Source organism: Bombina bombina, chromosome 1, assembly GCF_027579735.1.
Source record: "Bombina bombina isolate aBomBom1 chromosome 1, aBomBom1.pri, whole genome shotgun sequence".
In the NCBI taxonomy this organism is placed as follows: Eukaryota; Metazoa; Chordata; class Amphibia; order Anura; family Bombinatoridae; genus Bombina; species Bombina bombina.
The window spans coordinates 3328797-3355849 of NC_069499.1; the positions used below are offsets into that span (position 1 = coordinate 3328797).

The window sequence follows — 27053 nt, forward strand, 5'->3', positions numbered from 1 at the left end:
GCGGTATTATCTGCTTTTCCCATGTTGGGGAAGCGCAAGAGGAAATCTAAACATACTTCTTATAGTAAGGTGTCTGTCGCCGTTGCTGCTACGAAGGTTGACCTTCATCCTAAGTCTGATGAGGAGGATACCTCGGTAGCTTCTGAGGGTGAAATCTCAGATTTGGACAGTATAATTCCTTTGACTGACTCTGAAGAGGTAAACTTCAGATTTAAGCTTGAACACCTCCGTGTACTGTTAAAGGAGGTACTCGCTACTTTGGATGACTCCGATTCTTCTGTCACTGTCAACCCCAAGAAATCTAGTAAACTTAACAAATACTTTGATGTTCCTTCCTCTTTGAAAGTGTTTCCTGTTCCAGACCGTGTGTCGGAGATCATTGCACAGGAGTGGGATAAGGCAGGGATATCTTTCTCCCCATTTCCCGTTTAAAAAAAAAATGTTTCCTGTTGCTGACTCCATTCAAAACTCATGGTGCACAGTTCATAAGGTAGAAGGGGCTATTTCTATTCTGGCTTATAGAACAATGTTTCCTATTGAGGATAGCTGTTCCTTTAAGGATCCAATGGACACAAAGCTGGAGGCTTATTTAAAGAAAATGTATGTTCATCAGGGTCTACAATGGCAACCTGCAGTCTGTCAGATTCTGCCTCAGATATTGACACTGACAAATCTTCATATTTATTTAAAATGTAGTATATTCATTCTTTATTAAAAGAGGTGTTGATTGCATTAGATATGGAGGAGACTAGTCCTCTTGATATTAAAACCAGTAAACGTTTAAATTCGGTTTTTAAACCTCATGTAGTTATTCCAGAGGTTTTTCCTGTTCCTGATGCTATTTCAGATGTAATTTCTAGGGAATGGAATAGTCTGGGTACTTAATTTACTCCTTCAAGGTTTAAGAAACTGTACCCTTTGCCAACTGATAGATTGGAGTTTTGGGAAAAGATCCCCAAAGTTGATGGGGCTATCTCTACTCTTGCAAAGCGTACTACTATTCCTACGGCAGATAGTACTTCTTTTAAAGATCCTTTAGATAGGAAACTTGAATCTTATCTAAGGAAGGCTTATTTATGTTCAGGTCATCTTCTTAGGCCTGCTATTTCTTTGGCTGATGTTGCTGCGGCTTCAACTTTTTGGTTGGAAACTTTTGCCCAACAAGTACCAGATCATAATGTGTATAGCATTGTTAATCTAATTCAACATGCTAATAATTACATTTGTGATGCCATTTTTGATATCATTAGAATTGATGTCAGGTATATGTTTTTAGCTATTTTAGCTAGAAGAGCTTTATGGCTTAAATCTTGGAATGCGGATATGACTTCTAAGTCAACGTTGCTATCTCTTTCTTTCCAAGGTAATACATTATTTGGTTCTCGGTTGGATTCTATTATTTCAACTGTCACTGGGGGGAAGAGAGCCTTTTTGCCTCAGGATAAAAAAATCTAAGGGTAAATTTAGGGCTGCTAACCGTTTTCGTTCCTTTCGTCAGAATAAGGAACAGAAACCTGACCATTCCCCTAAAGGAACGGTTTCCAATTGGAAGTCTTCTCCAGTCTGGAATAAATCCAAGCCTTTTAGAAAATCAAAATCAGCCCAAAAAGTCCACATGAAGGTGCGGCCCTCATTCCAGCGCAGCTGGTAGGGGGCAGACTAAGATTTTTCAAAGATGTTTGGATCAATTAAATCCAAAATCATTGGATTCAGAACATTGTTTCTCAAGGGTACAGAATAGGTTTCAAGGTAAGACCGCCTGTGAGAAGTTTCTTTCTCTCACGCATTCCAGTGAACCCAGTAAAGGCTCAGGCTTTCCTGAAGTGTGTTTCAGACCTGGAGTTATCCGGGGTAATTGTGCCAGTTCCCTTTCCGGAACGGGGTCTGGGGTTTTATTCAAATCTGTTCATTGTTCCAAAGAAGGAGAATTCTTTCAGACCAATTCTGGATCTAAAAATTTTGAATCGTTATGTAAAAATACCAACATTCAAGATGGTGACTATAAGGACTATTCTGAATTTTTGTTCAGCAAGGGCATTATATGTCCACAATAGATTTGCAGGATGCATATCTTCATATTCCTATTCATCCAGATCACTATCAGTTTCTGAGATTCTCTTTTCTAGACAAGCATTACCAATTTGTTGCTCTTCCTTTTGGCCTAGCAACATCTCCAAGGATCTTTTCAAAGGTTCTCGGTGCCCTACTCTCTGTAATCAGAGAGCGGAGTATTGCGGTGTTTCCTTATTTGGACGATATCTTGGTACTTGCTCAGTCTTTACATTCTGCAGAATCTCACACGAATCAACTAGTGTTGTTTCTTCAAAGACATGGTTGGAGGATCAATTTACCAAAAAGTTCCTTGATTCCTCAGACAAGAGTAACCTTTTTAGGATTCCAAATAGATTCAGTATCCATGACTTTGTCTCTAACAGGCAAAAGACGTCTGAAATTGGTTTCAGCTTGTCGGAACCTTCAGTCTCAGTCATTCCCTTCAGTAGCTATATGCATGCAGGTTTTAGGTCTTATGACTGCAGCATCGGACGCGATCCCCTTTGCTCGTTTTCACATGAGACCTCTTCAGCTTTGTATGCTGAGCCAATGGTGCAGGGATTATACAAAGATATCACAATTAATATCCTTAAATCCCAATATTCGACTATCTCTGACTTGGTGGTTAGATCACCATCGTTTAATTCAAGGGGCCTCTTTTGTTCGTCCAACCTGGACTGTGATTTCAACAGATGCAAGTATTTCAGGTTGGGGAGCTGTCTGGGGATCTCTGACAGCGCAGGGGGTTTGGAAATCTCAAGAGGCGAGATTACCAATCAATATTTTGGAACGTGCGATTCTCAGAGCTCTTCAATTTTGGCCTCTTCTGAAGAGAGAACCGTTTATTTGTTTTCAGACAGACAATGTCACAACCATGGCGTATGTCAATCATCAAGGTGGGACTCACAGTCCTCAAGCTATCAGAGAAGTACCTCGGATACTTGCATGGGCGGAATCCAGCTCCTGTCTAATCTCTGCGGTCTATATCCCAGGTATAGACCATTGGGAAGCGGATTATCTCAGTCGCCATACTTTACATCCGGGAGAATGGTCTCTGGGCTTCTCATCTAAACAGGAAACTTCCCAGGTATCTGTCCAGGTCCAGGGATCTTCAGGCGGAAGCAGTGGATGCGTTGTCACTTCCTTGGAAATATCAACCTGCTTATGTCTTTCCGCTTCTAGTTCTTCTTCCAAGAGTGATTTCCAAAATCATAATGGAGCATTCATTTGTACTGCTGGTGGCTCCAGCATGGCCACACAGGTTTTGGTATGCGGATCTTGTTCGGATGTCCAGTTGCCAACCTTGGCCACTTCCGTTAAGGCCAGACCTTCTATCTCAAGGCCCATTTTTCCATCAGGATCTCAAATCATTAAATTTGAAGGTATGGAGATTGAACGCCTAGTGCTTAGTCATAGAGGTTTCTCTGACTCAGTGATTAATACTATGTTGCAGGCTCGCAAATCTGTGTCTAGAAAGATTTATTACCGAGTTTGGAAGACCTACATTTCATGGTGTTCTTCTCATAAATTCTCTTGGCATTCTTTTAGAATTCCTAGAATTTTACAGTTTCTTCAGGATGGTTTGGATAAGGGTTTGTCTGCAAGTTCCTTGAAAGGACAAATCTCTGCTCTTTCTGTTCTGTTTCACAGAAAAATTGCTAATCTTCCTGATATTCATTGTTTTGTACAGGCTTTGGTTTGTATCAAGCATGTCATTAAGTCAATCTCTCCTCCTTGGAGTCTTAATTTGGTTTTGAGGGCTTTACAGGCTCCTCCGTTTGAGCCTATGCATTCTCTGGACATTAAATTACTTTCTTGGAAAGTATTGTTCCTTTTGGCCATCTCTTCTGCTAGAAGAGTTTCTGAATTATCTACTCTTTCTTCTATAAGGTACGACGAGTCCACGGATTCATCCTTTACTTGTGGGATATTATCCTCCTGCTAACAGGAAGTGGCAAAGAGCCTCACAGCAGAGCTGTCTATATAGCTCCTCCCTTGGCTCCACCCCCCAGTCATTATCTTTGCCTACTCTAAGTACTAGTAAGGGTAAAGTAAAAGAGGTGATAAAATATTAGTTTTTAATTTCTTCAAGCAAGAGTTTTTTGTTTTAAATGGTACCGGTGTGTACTATTTACTCTCAGGCAGCAGATGGATGAAGACTGCTGCCTGGAGGATGATGATCTTAGCATTTGTAACTAAGGTCCATTGCTGTTCCCACAGAGGCTGAGGAGTACAGGAAACTTCAGTGTGAGGAACGTTTTCATGCTATATAGCAGTGAGGTATGTTCAGTCATTTTTTCTGGAGAGACTGTGTATTTCAGAAAGGCTGACAGTATCCCTATGAGGGTAAGGGTAAGCAGTAATCCTAAGAGCTATAGAAAGGCATTACTAAGCTTGCATAAGGGGCTAATTAAAAAATGGTTCACACTGAGTTTTGAATGTTTGTGGGCAAACGTTTTCTGAACTGGGAGTGCTGTTAACGTTTTGTGGGCAATACATTTTTTTGAAGAATAGATATGTGCCCAGGCGCCTAACCAACTGGAGGCAAAGGTAATTTATTTCTAATAATAATAAACAACGTATAAAAAAATGTCAATTAAAATTCCATGGATCCAGGAAACATTATACATACAATAAATACAATAAAACAAATCCGTATGATGAGACAATCCGTAAAAAACAAAATAATTGTGAAACACTGTGCTTCATTCAATGTAGTTGAAATAACAAATCACAGTCATACATCAAAGTCCAATGGGTGTTGTGTATTCTGCCCACAAAAAAATAAAAATTAAGGTGTAACTGGTGATTCCAAGTGTATCCAATTAGGTCAGTGATCCTGTGAAAAAGTCAATGATTGTACAGTGAATAAAAACAAAAATGAACAAAAATGACTGACCACCAGATGGTGATAATACAAAACGTCAGATCCACAAAATAAGCAACAAAAAAGAAATATGGTAAACAAGTTAAAAATGGTGATCAAAAATTTTGATAAAATAGTGTTGATAAAAAATAAAAATAAAAAATCTGTGTAAAACTGTGAATAACTCCAATATGCAGAATCAAAACAGAATAAAAATCCAAACTCTAAAAGTGTCTGAAATAAGTGTGTTCAAAGGCTAATTCTGTGCCGGTATACTTTTGGTGATTAATCCATAATAATGGATGAATATAGATTATTAATTTCTTCTATGGTACGACGAGTCCACGGCCCGCCCTGTCATTTTAAGACAGATTATATTTTTTGATTTTAAACTTCAGTCACCTCTGCACCTTTTTAGTTTCTCCTTTTTCTTCCTGTACCTTCGGTCGAATGACTGGGGGGTGGAGCTAAGGGAGGAGCTATATAGACAGCTCTGCTGTGGTGCTCTTTGCCACTTCCTGTTAGCAGGAGGATAATATCCCACAAGTAAAGGATGAATCCGTGGACTCGTCGTACCATAGAAGAAATTAATTTATCAGGTAAGCATAAATTTCCTTTTTTAAGCAATATCCATTGTCAATACAAACCAATAATGTCAGTATATTTATGAAAATCTTAGTAGTGCTCTCCAAATAATATATCAGCTTATGGCAGGGTTATAACATAATACAAATATTAATTTCCCTTAAAAATAGAAACCCTTAATCAACATGCATCTACTAGAAACAATAAAATTAATATAAATACCTGAACTCTTTTATTTAGTTAATATCCATGAACATTTTTGAAATATATTTGCAATAAAAGGAATATGAAATAAATTTATATGCGCTTGAAAACTATTTAAATATGCTATGCAAAGTTTATACACGCTTATCTTTAGAACCAACCTTATTTATAAATAGCCTTTAACATCCAAGCAATACAATTCTAAACTGTGCTCTTAAACAATAGGATAATATATATATTCTGCTATTTAACTGTAATTTATCCTAATACAATATTGACTTAAAACACCAGAACTTTCATAGATAAATCACTTAGTGTACCAGATACAAATTTAAACAATACCTAGGCTTATAAAATATTAACTTGAAAAACACACTGCTTCTTTAAATCTTTTAACTGTACTTTAAACTGCAGTGACTTAGAATTTAACTAATAGTCTTGCCAATAACCTTGAATACGTTACCAGGTTAAAGAGCAGTTGATATCCAATATTCCTTAATAGGAATTGTTTCACCTCAGAATTCCAAAAAGTATAATTTGCAGTCAATGAGAAAGTGGTAGATCAGCTTTTCCAAAGTAAAATGGTATTTTTCACGCCCAGCAGGAACCAGTTTTCAAGTTTAGCTCAGCAAAAATCTCCTCTCTTTATGTTTGCAATCACTTTATATGGGTTCTCCTCACTGGTGAATTGGAAACGCCCCAAAATGGAAACCTTGTTTCGGATTGGCCCTCGTGCTGGTCCCTGGTCCGCCCTTAGAGTTGAAACATGTTTAGTCGCTGGCATTGGTATAACTGGGGCAAATGGATTGCCAAATATAGCTATAGGTTTCAACATTGGACCAAGATCCAGTCAAATTGCAGAACTAACTGCAATTATGTGCGTGACAGTTTTGTTGAATACCTGCCAACTTGGAAAAGAAATGGCATGCAGAAAAGCAATAACAAACAAGTCAAGCATGGCAAGTTGTTCTGCGAGATTGATAATCTGGTGATATCCAATGATTTAACCATACACTGGAAAAAGACCAAGGGTCATAACAAAGTTCTAGGTCCGGATAAGGAAAGCAATGACCTTGCGGATTCATTAGCCAAACAAGGAGCCATAACTGGAGCACTCCTTAATATTGACCACTTAATGGGTGCAATTCAGGTAGAAGCCATTACCAGAAACCAGGCAAAACAACAGAGCGAGCCTAACTTGGTACAATGGAGTCAGGATTCTCCCAGTGAGGACCTGATCACTAGTCAAAAAGAAGACCCCATTGTAGGCATCTTCTATAAACACATAGAAGATCCTGAAGGCAACCCCATCTCAAAAGATGATTGTATTGGCAAAGAAGATCTAGATTTTATTAATATTCTAAGATCACAATTCAAGTTACAGGATGGTTTGTTAATTAGAACCTCCAAAACTGGCATCCAGCAGTGGGTAGTACCCACCAAGTTCAGAGGTCTAATGCTTCAACATGCCCATGATGCTCCCACGAAATATTACGTGATTAGGCTTTTTGGCCACACATGTTGAAAGATGTTCAAACCTACTGTCAAGGGTGTTTAATCTGCCCACAGTTCTAACCCACTGCACCAACGCATAGAGCGCCATTGCAGAAAAGGGGGATGGTAATGCCATGGTCAGATATACAAATTGATTTTATTGGTCCAGTAACAAGATCATCAAGAGGTAACAAATACATGTTAACCGTGACATGCCTGTTCACTAAATGGGTAGAGTGCATTAGCGCACCTAACAGTGCTGAAACATGTGCAGCGTTGCTCATCAACCATGTGTTTTCCAGATTTGGTTTGCCCCAAAGAATCGAATCAGATAGGGGGACCCACTTCACTAGCGAAGTGATGATCAAAATGTGGAAAATACTAGGGGTTAAAAGAAAGCTCCATATTGCTTATAGAGCTGCCTCAAGTGGTGGTGTAGAGCGTTACAACCAGTCCATTGTTAAAATCCTCAAAAAGTTTGTGAGTGAAACGGGTAAAGACTGGGATGTAAAACTACCTCTAGTCTTAATGGCATTAAGAGCAACTCCAAGTAGTGCTACCAAGATGTCACCTTTTGAACTGATGACTGGTAGAAGAATGGTTCTACCTCAGCATCTGCTGTACCGTACATCAGACCAAAACTTGATAAACGCTGCCAATACACATCAATATGTGGAGAACCTAAGAAAGCACCTGCAATATGCATTTGCATTTGCTCAAAGGAATTTAGAAAGAGCCGCAACTGCCACTAAAACATATTATGATCTCAAAACGTCCAAAAAGGAATATGAAATAAATAATAAAGTTTATCTTTATAACTTTGGAAGAGATCAGGTTAGGGAGAAGAAATTTCTTCCCTCATGGAAAGGTCCTTTCGTCATTACTGACAAAATATCTCCAGTGGCCTACAAAATAAGGATCCCCAAAAATGAAAGTTTCATAGATAAATGGGTCCATATCAATCAATTGCGGGCATGTCATCCCAGATCCCAACTGCAAGTCATAAAGGGAGAATGAAGTGTCATATCCCCAAATGAACTAAAGACATACTGTAGTTTAAAGATGCCCAACTGATAAACATGAAGGCTCAAAATAACGGACTTTCTACTTAAAGGACTGCCTATGATGTATACGGTCAATATCCTCACCGAGTACCACTGACTTTGATCCAATTCAAATACATGTGTCCTACATATATTTGAATTTGAAAGGGGGAATTATGTCAGGGCACAGGTAAATACATATTTATATATATATATATGTATGTCAATAGGACAGGGAAATATGTTTATGTATGAAACCATATTTGTATCAGATACTACTGGAATAAGGTTTAAATTCTGATGTCAGGATTTGACTCAGAAACCTTCACAAATTGAATATACATCTCCAGGCTGAGCTACAGACAACAGATCCCAAGAGACAAGAGGAAAACATTTGCTTTTTAATTAGGAAGTGCAAATTTCATAGCACTCTGTACCCCATGTGGTGAGTAAGAGACGAAAAGCCTGGATACACACTCATATATGGACTTCCTGCCAACAAAGGAGCTGAAAATTGACAGCTGCCTGTTAAGTGACTCAGGCTGTGTGGCTGATAACACCAGAATACACGTGACACAGACATTGCGTCTGGGTTAAGATAACACAGAGAAAACACATGACTTACATGCTCCAACAACTGTAGTTAGATTTCAAATAAAATATAATTCCAGGAAAATATATATATTTTAATGGATATGAGATGTCTATTTATGTGATATCAAATATTAACATCTAAATATATATATATATATAGAAAGTAAAAGATTAAATGAAATTTGTAATAATCCCATATTTGAATTACACAAATATATAACATACCTCCCTGTATTCCAGATGGAATTAAAAAGTGATAAATACAAGATACTGCATGGAAGTGGAAGTGGATGTGTATGTGTGTGTATATATGTGTATATATATATATATATATATATATATATATATATATATATATATATATATATATATATATATATATATATATATATATATATATATATATATATATATATATATATATATATATATATATATATATATATATATATATATATATGTGTGTGTGTGTGTATATTTTGAAAGCATGAAATATCTTAACCTCTATGTTTTTAGAATATAAATAAATATTTGTGGACCTGGAAAGAAATAATTAATGACACTTGTTTTTATTTCAGATCTACATAGACAGGATTCATGTATTCAGGAAGAAATACACAGAAATGTAACATGCTATATCTGAATGAATGCAGTATATCAGGAGTTTTAAATACTACCAATCTGGAAAAATAGGCTGTTATTTCTATAGAAATGCCAGGATACTGATAAAATTACAATGCATTTTAAGCTAATAATTAGCAGCATTAAATTGCCTTAATATAATAAAATGTTAATAATATAAAACATGACGTTTCATATCAAAACGATCAGGAAATTGATCTGATGCTGCTTCACCTATAATTAATATTGGGAGAGATTAATACAAGAAATTATGGCAGTTATTACATAGTTTAAAGAAATATTTCACTGTATAAAAATGTTGGTTGAATGAATTGTTTTGTCTGGATACCTGCTGCCACCTAAGGGCCAATACTGGTAGGACAGTTAAGAGAATTTAACTGTCCAAAAGATATGTTGCCATGGTAACCAGCAATGAGACATATTAAGACTTACTCATGTGTACTCTGCACTAGTGGGTAACCAGCAATGAGACATATGAAGAATTACTCATGTGTAGTCTGCACTAGTGGGTAACCAGCCATGAGACATATGAAGACTTACTCACGTGTACTCTGCACTAGTAGGTAACCAGCCATGAGACATATGAAGACTTACTCATGTGTACTCTGCAATAGTGGGTAACCAGCTATGAGACATATGAAGACTTACTCATTTTTACTCTGCACTAGTGTGTAACCAGCCATGAGACATATGAAGACTTTCTCATGTGTACTCTGCACTAGTGGGTAACCAGCCATGAGACATATGAAGACTTATTCATGTGTACTCTGCACTAGTGTGTAACCAGCAATGAGACATATGAAGACTTACTCATGTGTACTCTGCACTAGTGTGTAACCAGCCATGAGACATATGAAGACTTACTCATGTGTACTCTGCAATAGTGGGTAACCAGCCATGAGACATATGAAGACTTACTCATGTGTACTCTGCACTAGTAGGTAACCAGCCATGAGACATATGAAGACTTACTCATGTGTACTCTGCAATAGTGGGTAACCAGCCATGAGACATATGAAGACTTACTCACGTGTACTCTGCACTAGTAGGTAACCAGCCATGAGACATATGAAGACTTACTCATGTGTACTCTTCACTAGTGGGTAACCAGCCATGAGACATATGAAGACTTACTCACGTGTACTCTTCACTAGTGGGTAACCAGCCATGGGACATATGAAGACTTACTCACGTGTACTCTTCACTAGTGGGTAACCAGCCATGAGACATATGAAGACTTACTCACGTGTACTCTTCACTAGTGGGTAACCAGCCATGAGACATATGAAGACTTACTCACGTGTACTCTTCACTAGTGGGTAACCAGCCATGAGACATATGAAGACTTACTCATGTGTACTCTGCACTAGTGGGTAACCAGCCATGAGACATATGAAGACTTAATCATGTGTACTCTGCACTAGTGGGTAACCAGCCATGAGACATATGAAGACTTACTCATGTGTACTCTGCACTAGTGGGTAACCAGCCATGAGACATATGAAGACTTACTCATGTGTACTCTGTACTAGTGGGTAACCAGCCATGAGACATATGAAGACTTACTCATGTGTACTCTGCACTAGTGGGTAACCAGCCATGAGACATATGAAGACTTACTCATGTGTACTCTGCACTAGTGGGTAACCAGCCATGAGACATATGAAGACTTACTCATGTGTACTCTGCACTAGTGGGTAACCAGCCATGAGACATATGAAGACTTACTCATGTGTACTCTGCACTAGTAGGTAACCAGCCATGAAACATATGAAGACTTACTCATGTGTACTCTGCACTAGTGGTTAACCAGCCATGAGACATATGAAGACTTACTCATGTGTACTATGCACTAGTGGGTAACCAGCCATGAGACATATTAAGACTTACTCATGTGTACTATGCACTAGTGGGTAACCAGCCATGAGACATATGAAGACTTACTCATGTGTACTATGCACTAGTGGGTAACCAGCCATGAGACATATGAAGACTTACTCATGTGTACTCTGCACTAGTGGGTAACCAGCCATGAGACATATGAAGACTTACTCACATGTACTCTGCACTAGTGGGTAACCAGCGATGAGACATATGAAGACTTACTCATGTGTACTCTGCACTAGTGGGTAACCAGCCGTGAGACATATGAAGACTTACTCATGTGTACTCTGCAATAGTGGGTAACCAGCCATGAGACATATGAAGACTTACTCATGTGTACTCTGCAATAGTGGGTAACCAGCCATGAGACATATGAAGACTTACTCACGTGTACTCTGCACTAGTAGGTAACCAGCCATGAGACATATGAAGACTTACTCATGTGTACTCTTCACTAGTGGGTAACCAGCCATGAGACATATGAAGACTTACTCACGTGTACTCTTCACTAGTGGGTAACCAGCCATGAGACATATGAAGACTTACTCATGTGTACTCTTCACTAGTGGGTAACCAGCCATGAGACATATGAAGACTTACTCATGTGTACTCTGCACTAGTGGGTAACCAGCAATGAGACATATGAAGACTTACTCATGTGTACTATGCACTAGTAGGTAACCAGCAATGAGACATATGAAGACTTACTCATGTGTACTCTGCACTAGTGGGTAACCAGCCATGAGACATATGAAGACTTACTCATGTGCACTCTTCACTAGTGGGTAACCAGCTATGAGACATATGAAGACTTACTCATGTGTACTCTGCACTAGTGGGTAACCAGCTATGAGACATATGAAGACTTACTCATGTGTACTCTGCAATAGTGGGTAACCAGCCATGAGACATATGAAGACTTACTCACGTGTACTCTGCACTAGTGGGTAACCAGCCATGAGACATATGAAGACTTACTCATGTGTACTCTGCACTAGTGGGTAACCAGCCATGAGACATATGAAGACTTACTCATGTGTACTCTGCACTAGTGTGTAACCAGCCATGAGACATATGAAGACTTACTCATGTGTACTCTGCACTAGTAGGTAACCAGCCATGAGACATATGAAGACTTACTCATGTGTACTCTGCACTAGTGGGTAACCAGCCATGAGACATATGAAGACTTACTCATGTGTACTCTGCACTAGTGGGTAACCAGCCATGAGACATATGTAGACTTACTCATGTGCACTCTTCACTAGTGGGTAACCAGCCATGAGACATATGAAGACTTACTCATGTGTACTCTTCACTAGTGGGTAACCAGCCATGAGACATATGAAGACTTACTCATGTGTACTCTTCACTAGTGGGTAACCAGCCATGAGACATATGAAGACTTACTCATGTGCACTCTTCACTAGTGGGTAACCAGCCATGAGACATATGAAGACTTACTCACGTGTACTCTTCACTAGTGGGTAACCAGCCATGAGACATATGAAGACTTACTCATGTGTACTCTTCACTAGTGGGTAACCAGCCATGAGACATATGAAGACTTACTCATGTGCACTCTTCACTAGTGGGTAACCAGCCATGAGACATATGAAGACTTACTCATGTGTACTCTGCACTAGTGGGTAACCAGCCATGAGACATATGAAGACTTAATCATGTGTACTCTGCACTAGTGGGTAACCAGCCATGAGACATATGAAGACTTACTCATGTGTACTCTGCACTAGTGGGTAACCAGCCATGAGACATATGAAGACTTACTCATGTGTACTCTGTACTAGTGGGTAACCAGCCATGAGACATATGAAGACTTACTCATGTGTACTCTGCACTAGGGGGTAACCAGCCATGAGACATATGAAGACTTACTCATGTGTACTCTGCACTAGTGGGTAACCAGCCATGAGACATATGAAGACTTACTCATGTGTACTCTGCACTAGTAGGTAACCAGCAATGAGACATATGAAGACTTACTCATGTGTACTCTGCACTAGTGGGTAACCAGCCATGAGACATATGAAGACTTACTCACGTGTACTCTTCACTAGTGGGTAACCAGCCATGAGACATATGAAGACTTACTCACGTGTACTCTGCACTAGTGGGTAACCAGCCATGAGACATATGAAGACTTACTCACGTGTACTCTTCACTAGTGGGTAACCAGCCATGAGACATATGAAGACTTACTCACGTGTACTCTTCACTAGTGGGTAACCAGCCATGAGACATATGAAGACTTACTCATGTGTACTTTTCACTAGTGGGTAACCAGCCATGAGACATATGAAGACTTACTCATGTGTACTCTGCACTAGTAGGTAACCAGCCATGAGACATATGAAGACTTACTCACGTGTACTCTGCACTAGTGGGTAACCAGCCATGAGACATATGAAGACTTACTCATGTGTACTCTGCACTAGTAGGTAACCAGCCATGAGACATATGAAGACTTACTCATGTGTACTCTGCACTAGTGGGTAACCAGCCATGAGACATATGAAGACTTACTCATGTGTACTCTGCACTAGTGGGTAACCAGCCATGAGACATATGAAGACTTACTCACGTGTACTCTTCACTAGTGGGTAACCAGCCATGAGACATATGAAGACTTACTCACGTGTACTCTTCACTAGTGGGTAACCAGCCATGAGACATATGAAGACTTACTCATGTGTACTTTTCACTAGTGGGTAACCAGCCATGAGACATATGAAGACTTACTCATGTGTACTCTGCACTAGTGGGTAACCAGCCATGAGACATATGAAGACTTACTCATGTGTACTCTGCACTAGTGGGTAACCAGCAATGAGACATATGAAGACTTACTCATGTGTACTCTGCACTAGTGGGTAACCAGCCATGAGACATATGTAGACTTACTCATGTGTACTCTGCACTAGTGGGTAACCAGCTATGAGACATATGAAGACTTACTCATGTGTACTCTGCACTAGTGGGTAACCAGCCATGAGACATATGAAGACTTACTCATGTGTACTCTGCACTAGTAGGTAACCAGCAATGAGACATATGAAGACTTACTCATGTGTACTCTGCACTAGTGGGTAACCAGCCATGAGACATATGAAGACTTACTCATGTGCACTCTTCACTAGTGGGTAACCAGCTATGAGACATATGAAGACTTACTCATGTGCACTCTTCACTAGTGGGTAACCAGCTATGAGACATATGAAGACTTACTCATGTGTACTCTGCACTAGTGGGTAACCAGCCATGAGACATATGAAGACTTACTCATGTGTACTCTGCACTAGTGGGTAACCAGCCATGAGACATATGAAGACTTACTCATGTGTACTCTGCACTAGTAGGTAACCAGCCATGAGACATATGAAGACTTACTCATGTGTACTCTGCACTAGTAGGTAACCAGCCATGAGACATATGAAGACTTACTCATGTGTACTATGCACTAGTGGGTAACCAGCCATGAGACATATGAAGACTTACTCATGTGTACTCTTCACTAGTGGGTAACCAGCCATGAGACATATGAAGACTTACTCATGTGTACTCTGCACTAGTGGGTAACCAGCCATGAGACATATGAAGACTTACTCATGTGTACTCTGCACTAGTGGGTAACCAGCCATGAGACATATGAAGACTTACTCATGTGTACTCTGCACTAGTGGGTAACCAGCCATGAGACATATGAAGACTTACTCACGTGTACTCTGCACTAGTAGGTAACCAGCCATGAGACATATGAAGACTTACTCATGTGTACTCTGCACTAGTAGGTAACCAGCCATGAGACATATGAAGACTTACTCATGTGCACTCTTCACTAGTGGGTAACCAGCCATGAGACATATGAAGACTTACTCATGTGCACTCTTCACTAGTGGGTAACCAGCCATGAGACATATGAAGACTTACTCATGTGTACTCTTCACTAGTGGGTAACCAGCCATGAGACATATGAAGACTTACTCATGTGTACTCTTCACTAGTGGGTAACCAGCCATGAGACATATGAAGACTTACTCATGTGTACTCTGCACTAGTGGGTAACCAGCCATGAGACATATGAAGACTTACTCATGTGCACTCTTCACTAGTGGGTAACCAGCCATGAGACATATGAAGACTTACTCACGTGTACTCTGCACTAGTGGGTAACCAGCCATGAGACATATGAAGACTTACTCACGTGTACTCTGCACTAGTGGGTAACCAGCCATGAGACATATGAAGACTTACTCACGTGTACTCTGCACTAGTGGGTAACCAGCCATGAGACATATGAAGACTTACTCACGTGCACTCTTCACTAGTGGGTAACCAGCCATGAGACATATGAAGACTTACTCATGTGTACTCTTCACTAGTGGGTAACCAGCCATGAGACATATGAAGACTTACTCATGTGTACTCTGCACTAGTGGGTAACCAGCCATGAGACATATGAAGACTTACTCATGTGTACTCTTCACTAGTGGGTAACCAGCCATGAGACATATGAAGACTTACTCATGTGTACTCTGCACTAGTGGGTAACCAGCCATGAGACATATGAAGACTTACTCATGTGTACTCTTCACTAGTGGGTAACCAGCCATGAGACATATGAAGACTTAATCATGTGTACTCTGCACTAGTGGGTAACCAGCCATGAGACATATGAAGACTTACTCATGTGTACTCTGCACTAGTAGGTAACCAGCCATGAGACATATGAAGACTTACTCATGTGTACTCTGCACTAGTGGGTAACCAGCCATGAGACATATGAAGACTTACTCATGTGTACTCTGTACTAGTGGGTAACCAGCCATGAGACATATGAAGACTTACTCATGTGTACTCTGCACTAGTGGGTAACCAGCCAGGAGACATATGAAGACTTACTCATGTGTACTCTGCACTAGTGGGTAACCAGCCAGGAGACATATGAAGACTTACTCATGTGTACTCTGTACTAGTGGGTAACCAGCCATGAGACATATGAAGACTTACTCATGTGTACTCTGTACTCGGGGGTAACCAGCCAGGAGACATATGAAGACTTACTCATGTGTACTCTGCACTAGTGGGTAACCAGCCATGAGACATATGAAGACTTACTCATGTGTACTCTTCACTAGTGGGTAACCAGCCATGAGACATATGAAGACTTGACAAAGGCACTCCTGCTGAAACGCGTAGATGGTATTGGATAAGATCCGTTGGGCTGGCCAGCTTCGGTAACGGAACTTTTCTTTTGCTCACTCCTGTGGACAGCATCTTCTGTGGGAGACGGAATTCTACAGTAAGAACAAGCGGACACCTCAATAACAAATATTTTGTGCTCCTGGTAGCACTGTGAGAAAAGAACTGTACGAAAGTTTTTTGAAATCACTAACACCGGCAACCTGGTAAAGCTATTGGTGCGGCTAAGAGGTCACGTGAAGGTATACACGCCAAGGCAAAAGTAACGGCTGACCCAGAAACGCCACACAGCACCGCAAGGAAAAAGCTGATCCGGGGAAAGGTAATATTATCGTAAGCCTTTCGAATTCCGGTGAGTGTTGTTAAAACTTTCAATTTGGATTTAAAAGACCAAAAAACTTTTTTCATATAAATGCTAATAGAGGATATATCGCTACCAAATAATTGACCCTGAATACAATAGTAACTATCACCAAAAAAAGGGATACCTCACAATAAGAAACTGACAACTTTAAAAGTTTTTCTCCTATGGTGTTGTCTCCACTGAAAAGTTATTTATTAGTCCAAACGATACATTGGAACTAAGGACATGTTTTACTGACAATTCATTTTTGATACATAAGTTTCTCAGCAATAAATTTCTGGCAACAAATCCAGTACAACAAAATACTGACTAAATAGTATTGGAGAGATATCTTAGGATCGTGATAGCTTTTATCAATTCATATGTTTTAAAAATATCAATTTCTTTCATGTAATTAGCAAGAGTCCATGAGCTAGTGACGTATGGGATATACATTCCTACCAGGAGGGGCAAAGTTTCCCAAACCTTAAAATGCCTATAAATACACCCCTCACCACACCCACAATTCAGTTTTACAAACTTTGCCTCCGATGGAGGTGGTGAAGTAAGTTTGTGCTAGATTCTACGTTGATATGCGCTCCGCAGCAAGTTGGAGCCCGGTTTTCCTCTCAGCGTGCAGTGAATGTCAGAGGGATGTGAGGAGAGTATTGCCTATTTGAATGCAGTGATCTCCTTCTAAGGGGTCTATTTCATAGGTTCTCTGTTATCGGTCGTAGAGATTCATCTCTTACCTCCCTTTTCAGATCGACGATATACTCTTATATATACCATTACCTCTGCTGATTCTCGTTTCAGTACTGGTTTGGCTATCTGCTATATGTAGATGAGTGTCCTGGGGTAAGTAAGTCTTATTTTCTGTGACACTCCTAGCTATGGTTGGGCACTTTGTTTATAAAGTTCTAAATATATGTATTCAAACATTTATTTGCCTTGACTCAGAATGTTCAACTTTCCTTATTTTTCAGACAGTCAGTTTCATATTTGGGATAATGCATTTTAATTTAACATTTTTTACCTTAAAATTTGACTTTTTCCCTGTGGGCTGTTAGGCTCGCGGGGGCTGAAAATGCTTCATTTTATTGCGTCATTCTTGGCGCGGACTTTTTTGGCGCAAAAATTCTATTTCCGTTTCCGGCGTCATACGTGTCGCCGGAAGTTGCGTCATTCTTTGACGTTATTTTGCGCCAAAAATGTCGGCGTTCCAGATGTGGCGTCATTTTTGGCGCCAAAAAGCATTTAGGCGCCAAATAATGTGGGCGTCTTATTTGGCGCGAAAAAATATGGGCGTCACTTTTGTCTCCACATTATTTAAGTCTCATTTTTTATTGCTTCTGGTTGCTAGAAGCTTGTTCTTTGGCATTTTTTCCCATTCCTGAAACTGTCATTTAAGGAATTTGATCAATTTTGCTTTATATGTTGTTTTTTTCTTTTACATATTGCAAGATGTTCCACGTTGCAACTGAGTCAGAAGATACTTCAGGAAAATCACTGCACAATGCTGGAGCTACCAAGCTAAGTGTATCTGCTATAAACTTTTGGTATCTGTTTCTCCAGCTGTTATTTGTATTGCATGTCATGTCAAACTTATTAATGCAGATAAAATTTCCTTTAGTACTGTTACATTACCTGTTGCTGTTCCGTCAACATCTAATTTTCAGAGTGTTCCTGATAACATAAGAGATTTTATTTTTTAAATCCATTAAGAAGGCTATGTCTGTTATTTTTCCTTCTAGTATACATAAAAGTCTTTTAAAACTTCTCTTTTTTTCAGATGAATTTTTAAATGAACATCATCATTCTGATACTGATAATGGTTCTTCTGGTTCTGAGGTTTCTGTCTCAGAGGTTGATGCTGATAAATCTTTGTATTTGTTCAAGATGGAATTTATTCGTTCTTTACTTAAAGAAGTGTTATTTGCATTAGAAATAGAGGATTCTGGTCCTCTTGATACTAAATGTAAACGTTTAAATAAGGTTTTTAAATCTCCTGTAGTTATTCCAGAAGTGTTTTATCTCCCTGATGCTATTTCTGAAGTAATTTCCAGGGAATGGAATAATTTGGGTAATTTATTTACTCCTTCTAGACGTTTAAGCAAATTATATCCTGTGCCATCTGACAGATTAGAGTTTTTTGGGACAAAAATCCCTAAGGTTATGGGGCTGTCTCTACTCCTGCTAATGTACTACTATTCCTACGGCAAATAGTACTTCATTTAAGGATCCTTTAGATAGGAAAATTGATTCCTTTCTAAGAAAAGCTTACTTATGTTCAGGTAATCTTCTTAGACCTGCTATATTTTTAGCGGATGTTGCTGCAGCTTCAACTTTTTGGTTAGAAGCTTTAGCGCAACAAGTAACAGATCATAATTTTATAGCATTATTTTTATTCTATAACATGCTAATAATTTTATTGGTGATACCATCTTTTGATATCATTAGAGTTGATGTCAGGTATATGTCTCTAGCTATTTTAGCTAGAATAGCTTTATGGATTAAACTTGGAATGCTGACATGTCTTCTAAGTCAACTTTGCTTTCCCTTTCTTTCCAGGGTAAATAATCATTTTCGTTCCTTTCCTCACAAGGAACAAAAGCCTGATCCTTCATCCTCAGGAGCGGTATCAGTTTGGAAACTATTTCCAGTTTGGAATATATCCAAGCCTTATAGAAACCTATAGCCAGCTCCTAAGTACCTATGAAGGTGCGGCCCTTATTCCAGCTCAGCTGGTATGGGGCAGATTACGTTTTCTTCAAAGAAATTTGGATCAATTCCGTTCTTAATCTCTGGTTTCAGAAACATTGTTTCAGAAAGGTACAGAATTGGCTTCAAGTTAAGGCCTCCTGCTAAGAGATTCTTTTCTTTCCCGTGTCCCAGTTAACACAGCAAAGGCTCAGCATTTCTGAAATGTGTTTCAGATCTAGAGTTGGCTGGAGTATTTATGCCAGTTCCAGTTCTGGAACAGGGGCTGGGGTCTTATTTTATCTCTTCATTGTACCAAAGAAGGTCAATTCCTTCAGACCAGTTCCGGATCTATCATTATTGAATCATTATGTTAGGATACCAACATTCAAGATGGTTACTGTAGGACTATCCTGCCTTTTGTTTAGCAAGGGCATTATATGTCTACAATAGATTTACAGGATGTGTATCTGCATATTCCGATTCATCCAGATCACTTTTAGTGTCTGAGATTCTCTTTTTAGACAAGCATTACCAGTTTTGTGGCCCTACCGTTTGGCTTAGCCTCAGTTCCAAGAATTTTTTTCAAAGGTTCTCGGTGCCCTTCTTTCTGTAATCAGAGAATAGGGTTTTGGTATTTCCTTATTTGGACGAAATCTTGGTATTTGCTCAGTCTTCTCATTTTCGAAGAATCTCATACGAATCGACTTGTGTTGTTTCTTCAAGTTCATGGTTGGAGGATCAATTTACCAATCAGTTCATTGATTCCTCAGACAAGGGTAACCTTTTTAGGTTTCTAGATAAATTCAGTGTCTATGACTCTGTCCTTGTCAGACAAGAGAAGTTTAACATTGATATCAGCTTGTCAAAACCTTCAGTCACAATCATTCCCTTTGGTAGCCTTATGCATGGAAATGTTGGGTCTTAGGACTGCCGCATCAGATGCGATCTCCTTTGCTCGTTTTCACATGCGACCTCTTCAGCTCTGTATGCTGAACCAATGGTGCAGGGATTACTCAAAGATATCTCAATTAATATCTTTAAACCGATTTTACAACACTCTCTGACATGGTGGACAGATCACCATCGTTTAGTTCAGGGGGCTTCTTTGTTCTTCCGACCTGGACTATAATCTCAACAGATGCAAGTCTTACAGGTTGGGGAGCTGTGTGGGGGTATCTGACGGCACAAGGGGTTTGGGAATCTCAGGAGGTGAGATTTCCGATCAATATTTTGGAACTCCGTGCAATTTTCAGAGCTCTTCAGTCTTGGCCTCTTCTGAAGAGAGAGTTGTTCATTTGTTTTCAGATAGACAATGTCACAACTGTGGCATACATCAATCATCAAGGAGGGACTCACAGTCCTCTGGCTATGAAAGAAGTATCTCGAATTTTGGTTTGGGCGGAATCCAGCTCCTGTCTAATCTCTGCGGTTCATATCCCAGGTATGGACAATTGGAAAGCGGATTATCTCAGTCGTCAAACGTTGCATCCGGGCGAATGGTCTCTTCACCCAGAGGTATTTCTTCAGATTGTTCAAATGTAGGAACTTCCAGAAATAGATCTGATGGCTTCTCATCTAAACAAGAAACTTCCCAGGTATCTGTCCAGATCCCGGGATCCTCAGGCGGAGGCAGTGGATGCATTATCACTTCCTTGGAAGTATCATCCTCCCTATATCTTTCCGCCTCTAGTTCTTCTTCCAAGAGTAACCTCCAAGATTCTGAAGGAATGCTCGTTTGTTCTGCTGGTAGCTCCGGCATGGCCTTACAGGTTTTGGTATGCGGATCTTGTCCGGATGGCCTCTTGCCAACCGTGGACTCTTCCGTTAAGACCAGACCTTTTGTCTCAAGGTCCTTTTTTTCCATCAGGATCTGAAATCCTTAAATTTAAAGGTATGGCGATTGAACGCTTGATTCTTGGTCAAAGAGGTTTCTCTGACTCTGTGATTAATACTATGTTACAGGCTCGTACATCTGTATCCAGAGAGATATATTATAGAGTCTGGAAGACTTATATTTCTTGGTGTCTTTCTCATCATTTTTCTTGGCATTCTTTTAGAATACCGAGAATATTACAGTATTCTTCAGGATGGTTTAGATAAGGGTTTGTCCGCAAGTTCCTTGAAAGGTCAAATCTCTGCTCTTTCTGTTCTTTTTCACAGAAAGATTGCTATTCTTCCTGATATTCATTGTTTTGTACAAGCTTTGGTTCGTATAAAGCCTGTCATTAAGTCAATTTCTCCTCCTTGGAGTTTGAATTTGGTTCTGGGGGCTCTTCAAGCTCCTCCATTTGAACCTATGCATTCATTGGATATTAAATTACTTTCTTGGAAAGTTTTTTGTTCCTTTTGGCCATCTCTTCTGCCAGAAGAGTTTCTGAATTATCTGCTCTTTCTTGTGAGTCTCCTTTTCTGATTTTTCATCAGGATAAGGCGGTGTTGCGAACTTCTTTTGAATTTTTACCTAAAGTTGTGAATTCCAACAACATTAGTAGAGAAATTGTGGTTCCTTCATTATGTCCTAATCCTAAGAATTCTAAGGAGAAATCGTTGCATTCTTTGGATGTTGTTAGAGCTTTGAAATATTATGTTGAAGCTACGAAATCTTTTCGTAAGACTTCTAGTCTATTTGTTATTTTTTCCGGTTCTAGAAAAGGCCAGAAAGCTTCTGCCATTTCTTTGGCATCTTGGTTGAAATCTTTAATTCATCTTGCCTATGTTGAGTCGGGTAAAACTCCGCCTCAGAGAATTACAGCTCATTCTACTAGGTCAGTTTCTACTTCCTGGGCGTTTAGGAATGAAGCTTCGGTTGACCAGATCTGCAAAGCAGCGACTTGGTCCTCTTTGCATACTTTTACTAAATTCTACCATTTTGATGTATTTTCTTCTTCTGAAGCAGTTTTTGGTAGAAAAGTACTTCAGGCAGCGGTTTCAGTTTGAATCTTCTGCTTATGTTTTTCATTAAACTTTATTTTGGGTGTGGATTATTTTCAGCAGGAATTGGCTGTCTTTATTTTATCCCTCCCTCTCTAGTGACTCTTGTGTGGAAAGATCCACTTCTTGGGTAGTCATTATCCCATACGTCACTAGCTCATGGACTCTTGCTAATTACATGAAAGAAAACATAATTTATGTAAGAACTTACCTGATAAATTCATTTCTTTCATATTAGCAAGAGTCCATGAGGCCCGCCCTTTTTTTGTGGTGGTTATGATTTTGTATAAAGCACAATTATTCCAATTCCTTATTTTATATGCTTTCGCACTTTTTTCTTATCACCCCACTTCTTGGCTATTCGTTAAACTGAATTGTGGGTGTGGTGAGGGGTGTATTTATAGGCATTTTAAGGTTTGGGAAACTTTGCCCCTCCTGGTAGGAATGTATATCCCATACGTCACTAGCTCATGGACTCTTGCTAATATGAAAGAAATGAATTTATCAGGTAAGTTCTTACATAAATTATGTTTTATATGAATTTTAACCTATTTTGATTGTAGTATATATGAAATAAGGTGCACCTTATATATAAGTGTTTTTTGTGTAATAAAATCTAATAGTGTATAGATATATTGTATTTGTTTTTACTATATATAGTGTTTGATAAATGACATTATTTATATTATAATTTCTCTGATATCCAATATAGTGTTATTAAAATATAGGTAGAGCTGTCTAGCGCACTCTAATTGTGTATACTTATAACTTTTTGTGTGGGTACTGGGAAACCACACTTTGTAGAGTTGCTTTTATCTACCACTAAAGGGTTTAACCTTTTTTTGCACATATGAAGACTTACTCACGTGTACTCTGCACTAGTAGGTAACCAGCCATGAGACGTATGAAGACTTACTCATGTGTACTCTGCACTAGTGGGTAACCAGCCATGAGACATATGAAGACTTACTCATGTGTACTCTTCACTAGTGGGTAACCAGCCATGAGACATATGTAGACTTACTCATGTGTACTCTTCACTATTGGGTAACCAGCCATGAGACATATGAAGACTTACTCATGTGCACTCTTCACTAGTGGGTAACCAGCCATGAGACATATGAAGACTTACTCATGTGTACTCTTCACTAGTGGGTAACCAGCCATGAGACATATGTAGACTTACTCATGTGTACTCTTCACTAGTGGGTAACCAGCCATGAGACATATGAAGACTTACTCATGTGCACTCTTCACTAGTGGGTAACCAGCCATGAGACATATGAAGACTTACTCATGTGTACTCTGCACTAGTGGGTAACCAGCCATGAGACATATGAAGACTTACTCATGTGTACTCTACACTAGTGGGTAACCAGCCATGAGACATATGAAGACTTACTCATGTGTACTCTGCACTAGTGGGTAACCAGCCATGAGACATATGAAGACTTACTCATGTGTACTCTTCACTAGTGGGTAACCAGCCATGAGACATATGAAGACTTACTCATGTGTACTCTGCACTAGTGGGTAACCAGCCATGAGACATATGAAGACTTACTCATGTGTACTCTTCACTAGTGGGTAACCAGCCATGAGACATATGAAGACTTACTCATGTGTACTCTTCACTAGTGGGTAACCAGCCATGAGACATATGAAGACTTACTCATGTGTACTCTTCACTAGTGGGTAACCAGCCATGAGACATATGAAGACTTACTCATGTGTACTCTGCACTAGTGGGTAACCAGCCATGAGACATATGAAGACTTACTCACGTGTACTCTGCACTAGTGGGTAACCAGCCATGAGACATATGTAGACTTACTCATGTGTACTCTTCACTAGTGGGTAACCAGCCATGAGACATATGAAGACTTACTCATGTGTACTCTGTACTAGTGGGTAACCAGCCATGAGACATATGAAGACTTACTCATGTGTACTTTTCACTAGTGGGTAACCAGCCATGAGACATATGAAGACTTACTCACGTGTACTCTGCACTAGTGGGTAACCAGCCATGAGACATATGAAGACTTACTCATGTGTACTTTTCACTAGTGGGTAACCAGCCATGAGACATATGAAGACTTACTCATGTGTACTCTGCACTAGTGGGTAACCAGCCATGAGACATATGAAGACTTACTCATGTGTACTATGCACTAGTGGGTAACCAGCCATGAGACATATGAAGACTTACTCACGTGTATTCTTCACTAGTGGGTAACCAGCCATGAGACATATGAAGACTTACTCATGTGTACTCTGCACTAGTAGGTAACCAGCCATGAGACATATGAAGACTTACTCATGTGTACTCTGCACTAGTAGGTAACCAGCCATGAGACATATGAAGACTTACTCATGTGTACTCTGCACTAGTGGGTAACCAGCCATGAGACATATGAAGACTTACTCATGTGTACTCTGCACTAGTAGGTAACCAGCCATGAGACATATGAAGACTTACTCATGTGTACTCTGCACTAGTGGGTAACCAGCCATGAGACATATGAAGACTTACTCATGTGTACTCTGCACTAGTGGGTAACCAGCCATGAGACATATGAAGACTTACTCATGTGTACTATGCACTAGTGGGTAACCAGCCATGAGACATATGAAGACTTACTCATGTGTACTCTGCACTAGTAGGTAACCAGCCATGAGACATATGAAGACTTACTCATGTGTACTCTGCACTAGTGGGTAACCAGCCATGAGACATATGAAGACTTACTCATGTGTACTCTGCACTAGTAGGTAACCAGCCATGAGACATATGAAGACTTACTCATGTGTACTATGCACTAGTGGGTAACCAGCCATGAGACATATGAAGACTTACTCATGTGTACTCTGCACTAGTAGGTAACCAGCCATGAGACATATGAAGACTTACTCATGTGTACTCTGCACTAGTAGGTAACCAGCAATGAGGCATATGAAGACTTACTCACGTGTACTCTGCACTAGTAGGTAACCAGCAATGAGACATATGAAGACTTACTCATGTGTACTATGCACTAGTGGGTAACCTGCCATGAGACATATGAAGACTTACTCATGTGTACTCTACACTAGTAGGTAACCAGCCATGAGACATATGAAGACTTACTCATGTGTACTCTGCACTAGTGGGTAACCAGCCATGAGACATATGAAGACTTACTCACGTGTACTCTGCACTAGTAGGTAACCAGCCATGAGACATATGAAGACTTACTCATGTGTACTCTGCACTAGTAGGTAACCAGCCATGAGACGTATGAACTATATGATTAAAGAACAAGACACCAGCAGAGGAAGGATAGGCTTACCTTAATGTTACAAATGCTTTACATTCTGCTGCTTTATCCAGTGCAGAACCTCGGTACATGTAGTTAAACACATGATCAGGCATTGTGAATAGATATATAACAGCAGGGCAGAGTATTAAGGTAAGTACATAATATGTAACGTTTACAGTATGCTTTAGCAGTGACACATTAGTCTCCTCCGAAAGAGAATTTTTTTTTATACCCAGGCATTTACTTTTTTTTTGTTTGTTTATGCTCTGTTTGGCGGTGATGTGAGTGAGGTTTTTTTATGTTATTTATGGTTTTTTATTTGTGTCTAGTTCTTCATTAGGACAAAAAAATCGACAGGATGAGCAGAAATCTGAGTGGTCAAAAAAACAGAAACGGAAAACACAAGTGATACAGAAGTCTTTAATGATACGGGCAAAAGCCCTGGATCCTCATCGGCCGCTGTCTGTTTGTCACAAGGAGAAACTGAGCCAGAACAGGTCTGATATTTACACAATAAACTGCAGCTCTCAAACTCTGATTTCTTTCCTATGGCATGGAGAGTCCACAACGTCACTCCAATTACTAGTGGGATATTCAACTCCTGGCCAGCGGAAGGAGGCAAAGAGCACCCCAGCAAAGCTGTTAAGTGTAACTTCCCTTACCCATAATCCCCAGCCATTCTCTTTGTCTCTGTCAATGGAGGATGTGCGAAGATTTTATCTGAATATATATTTAATCCTTTTATGGGTATTTCTCCCTACAAGCAAGGATTGGGGCTAAGCTGTGTCCTTGGCAATCTCTTTAGTAAGAGTAATGGTGGCTATTAGCAGTTAGAAAGCAGCGAAGTTGTCTTTGCTTTATTTCTAACATTATTGCTATCCCTTTATAGAAAGCCAGGGTTGGTTACTCTGTTATTTCTTTTTCTTTAGGTCCCTGATAGAGAGTGGAGTGTCTATCACACCTAAGAAGCTTTTCCTGCCCTGCAGCTAGATCCACAGGTAAGTCCCTTTGCCTTCTAGGTATTGAAGGACAGCAATTGGGAGGTTAATACCTCTTGTGGATTACCATATGGGACATACCTTAAAGGGACAGTATACACTCATTTTCATATAACTGCATGTAATAGACACTACTATAAAGAATAAGATGCACAGATACTGATATAAAAATCCAGTATAACACTGTTTAAA

At 39.6% G+C, this 27053-nt stretch overlaps 1 protein-coding gene across 1 annotated transcript in view; it reads left to right on the forward strand.

Moving 5' to 3' along the window:
* Positions 1 to 27053, forward strand: part of FAM161B (FAM161 centrosomal protein B) — a 377946-nt gene that overhangs the window by 138573 nt on the left and 212320 nt on the right. The window contains exon 5 of the mRNA XM_053697065.1: positions 26193 to 26360. Within this exon, the coding sequence (XP_053553040.1) occupies positions 26193 to 26360 (168 nt within the window). The remainder of the gene's footprint in view (positions 1 to 26192; positions 26361 to 27053) is intronic.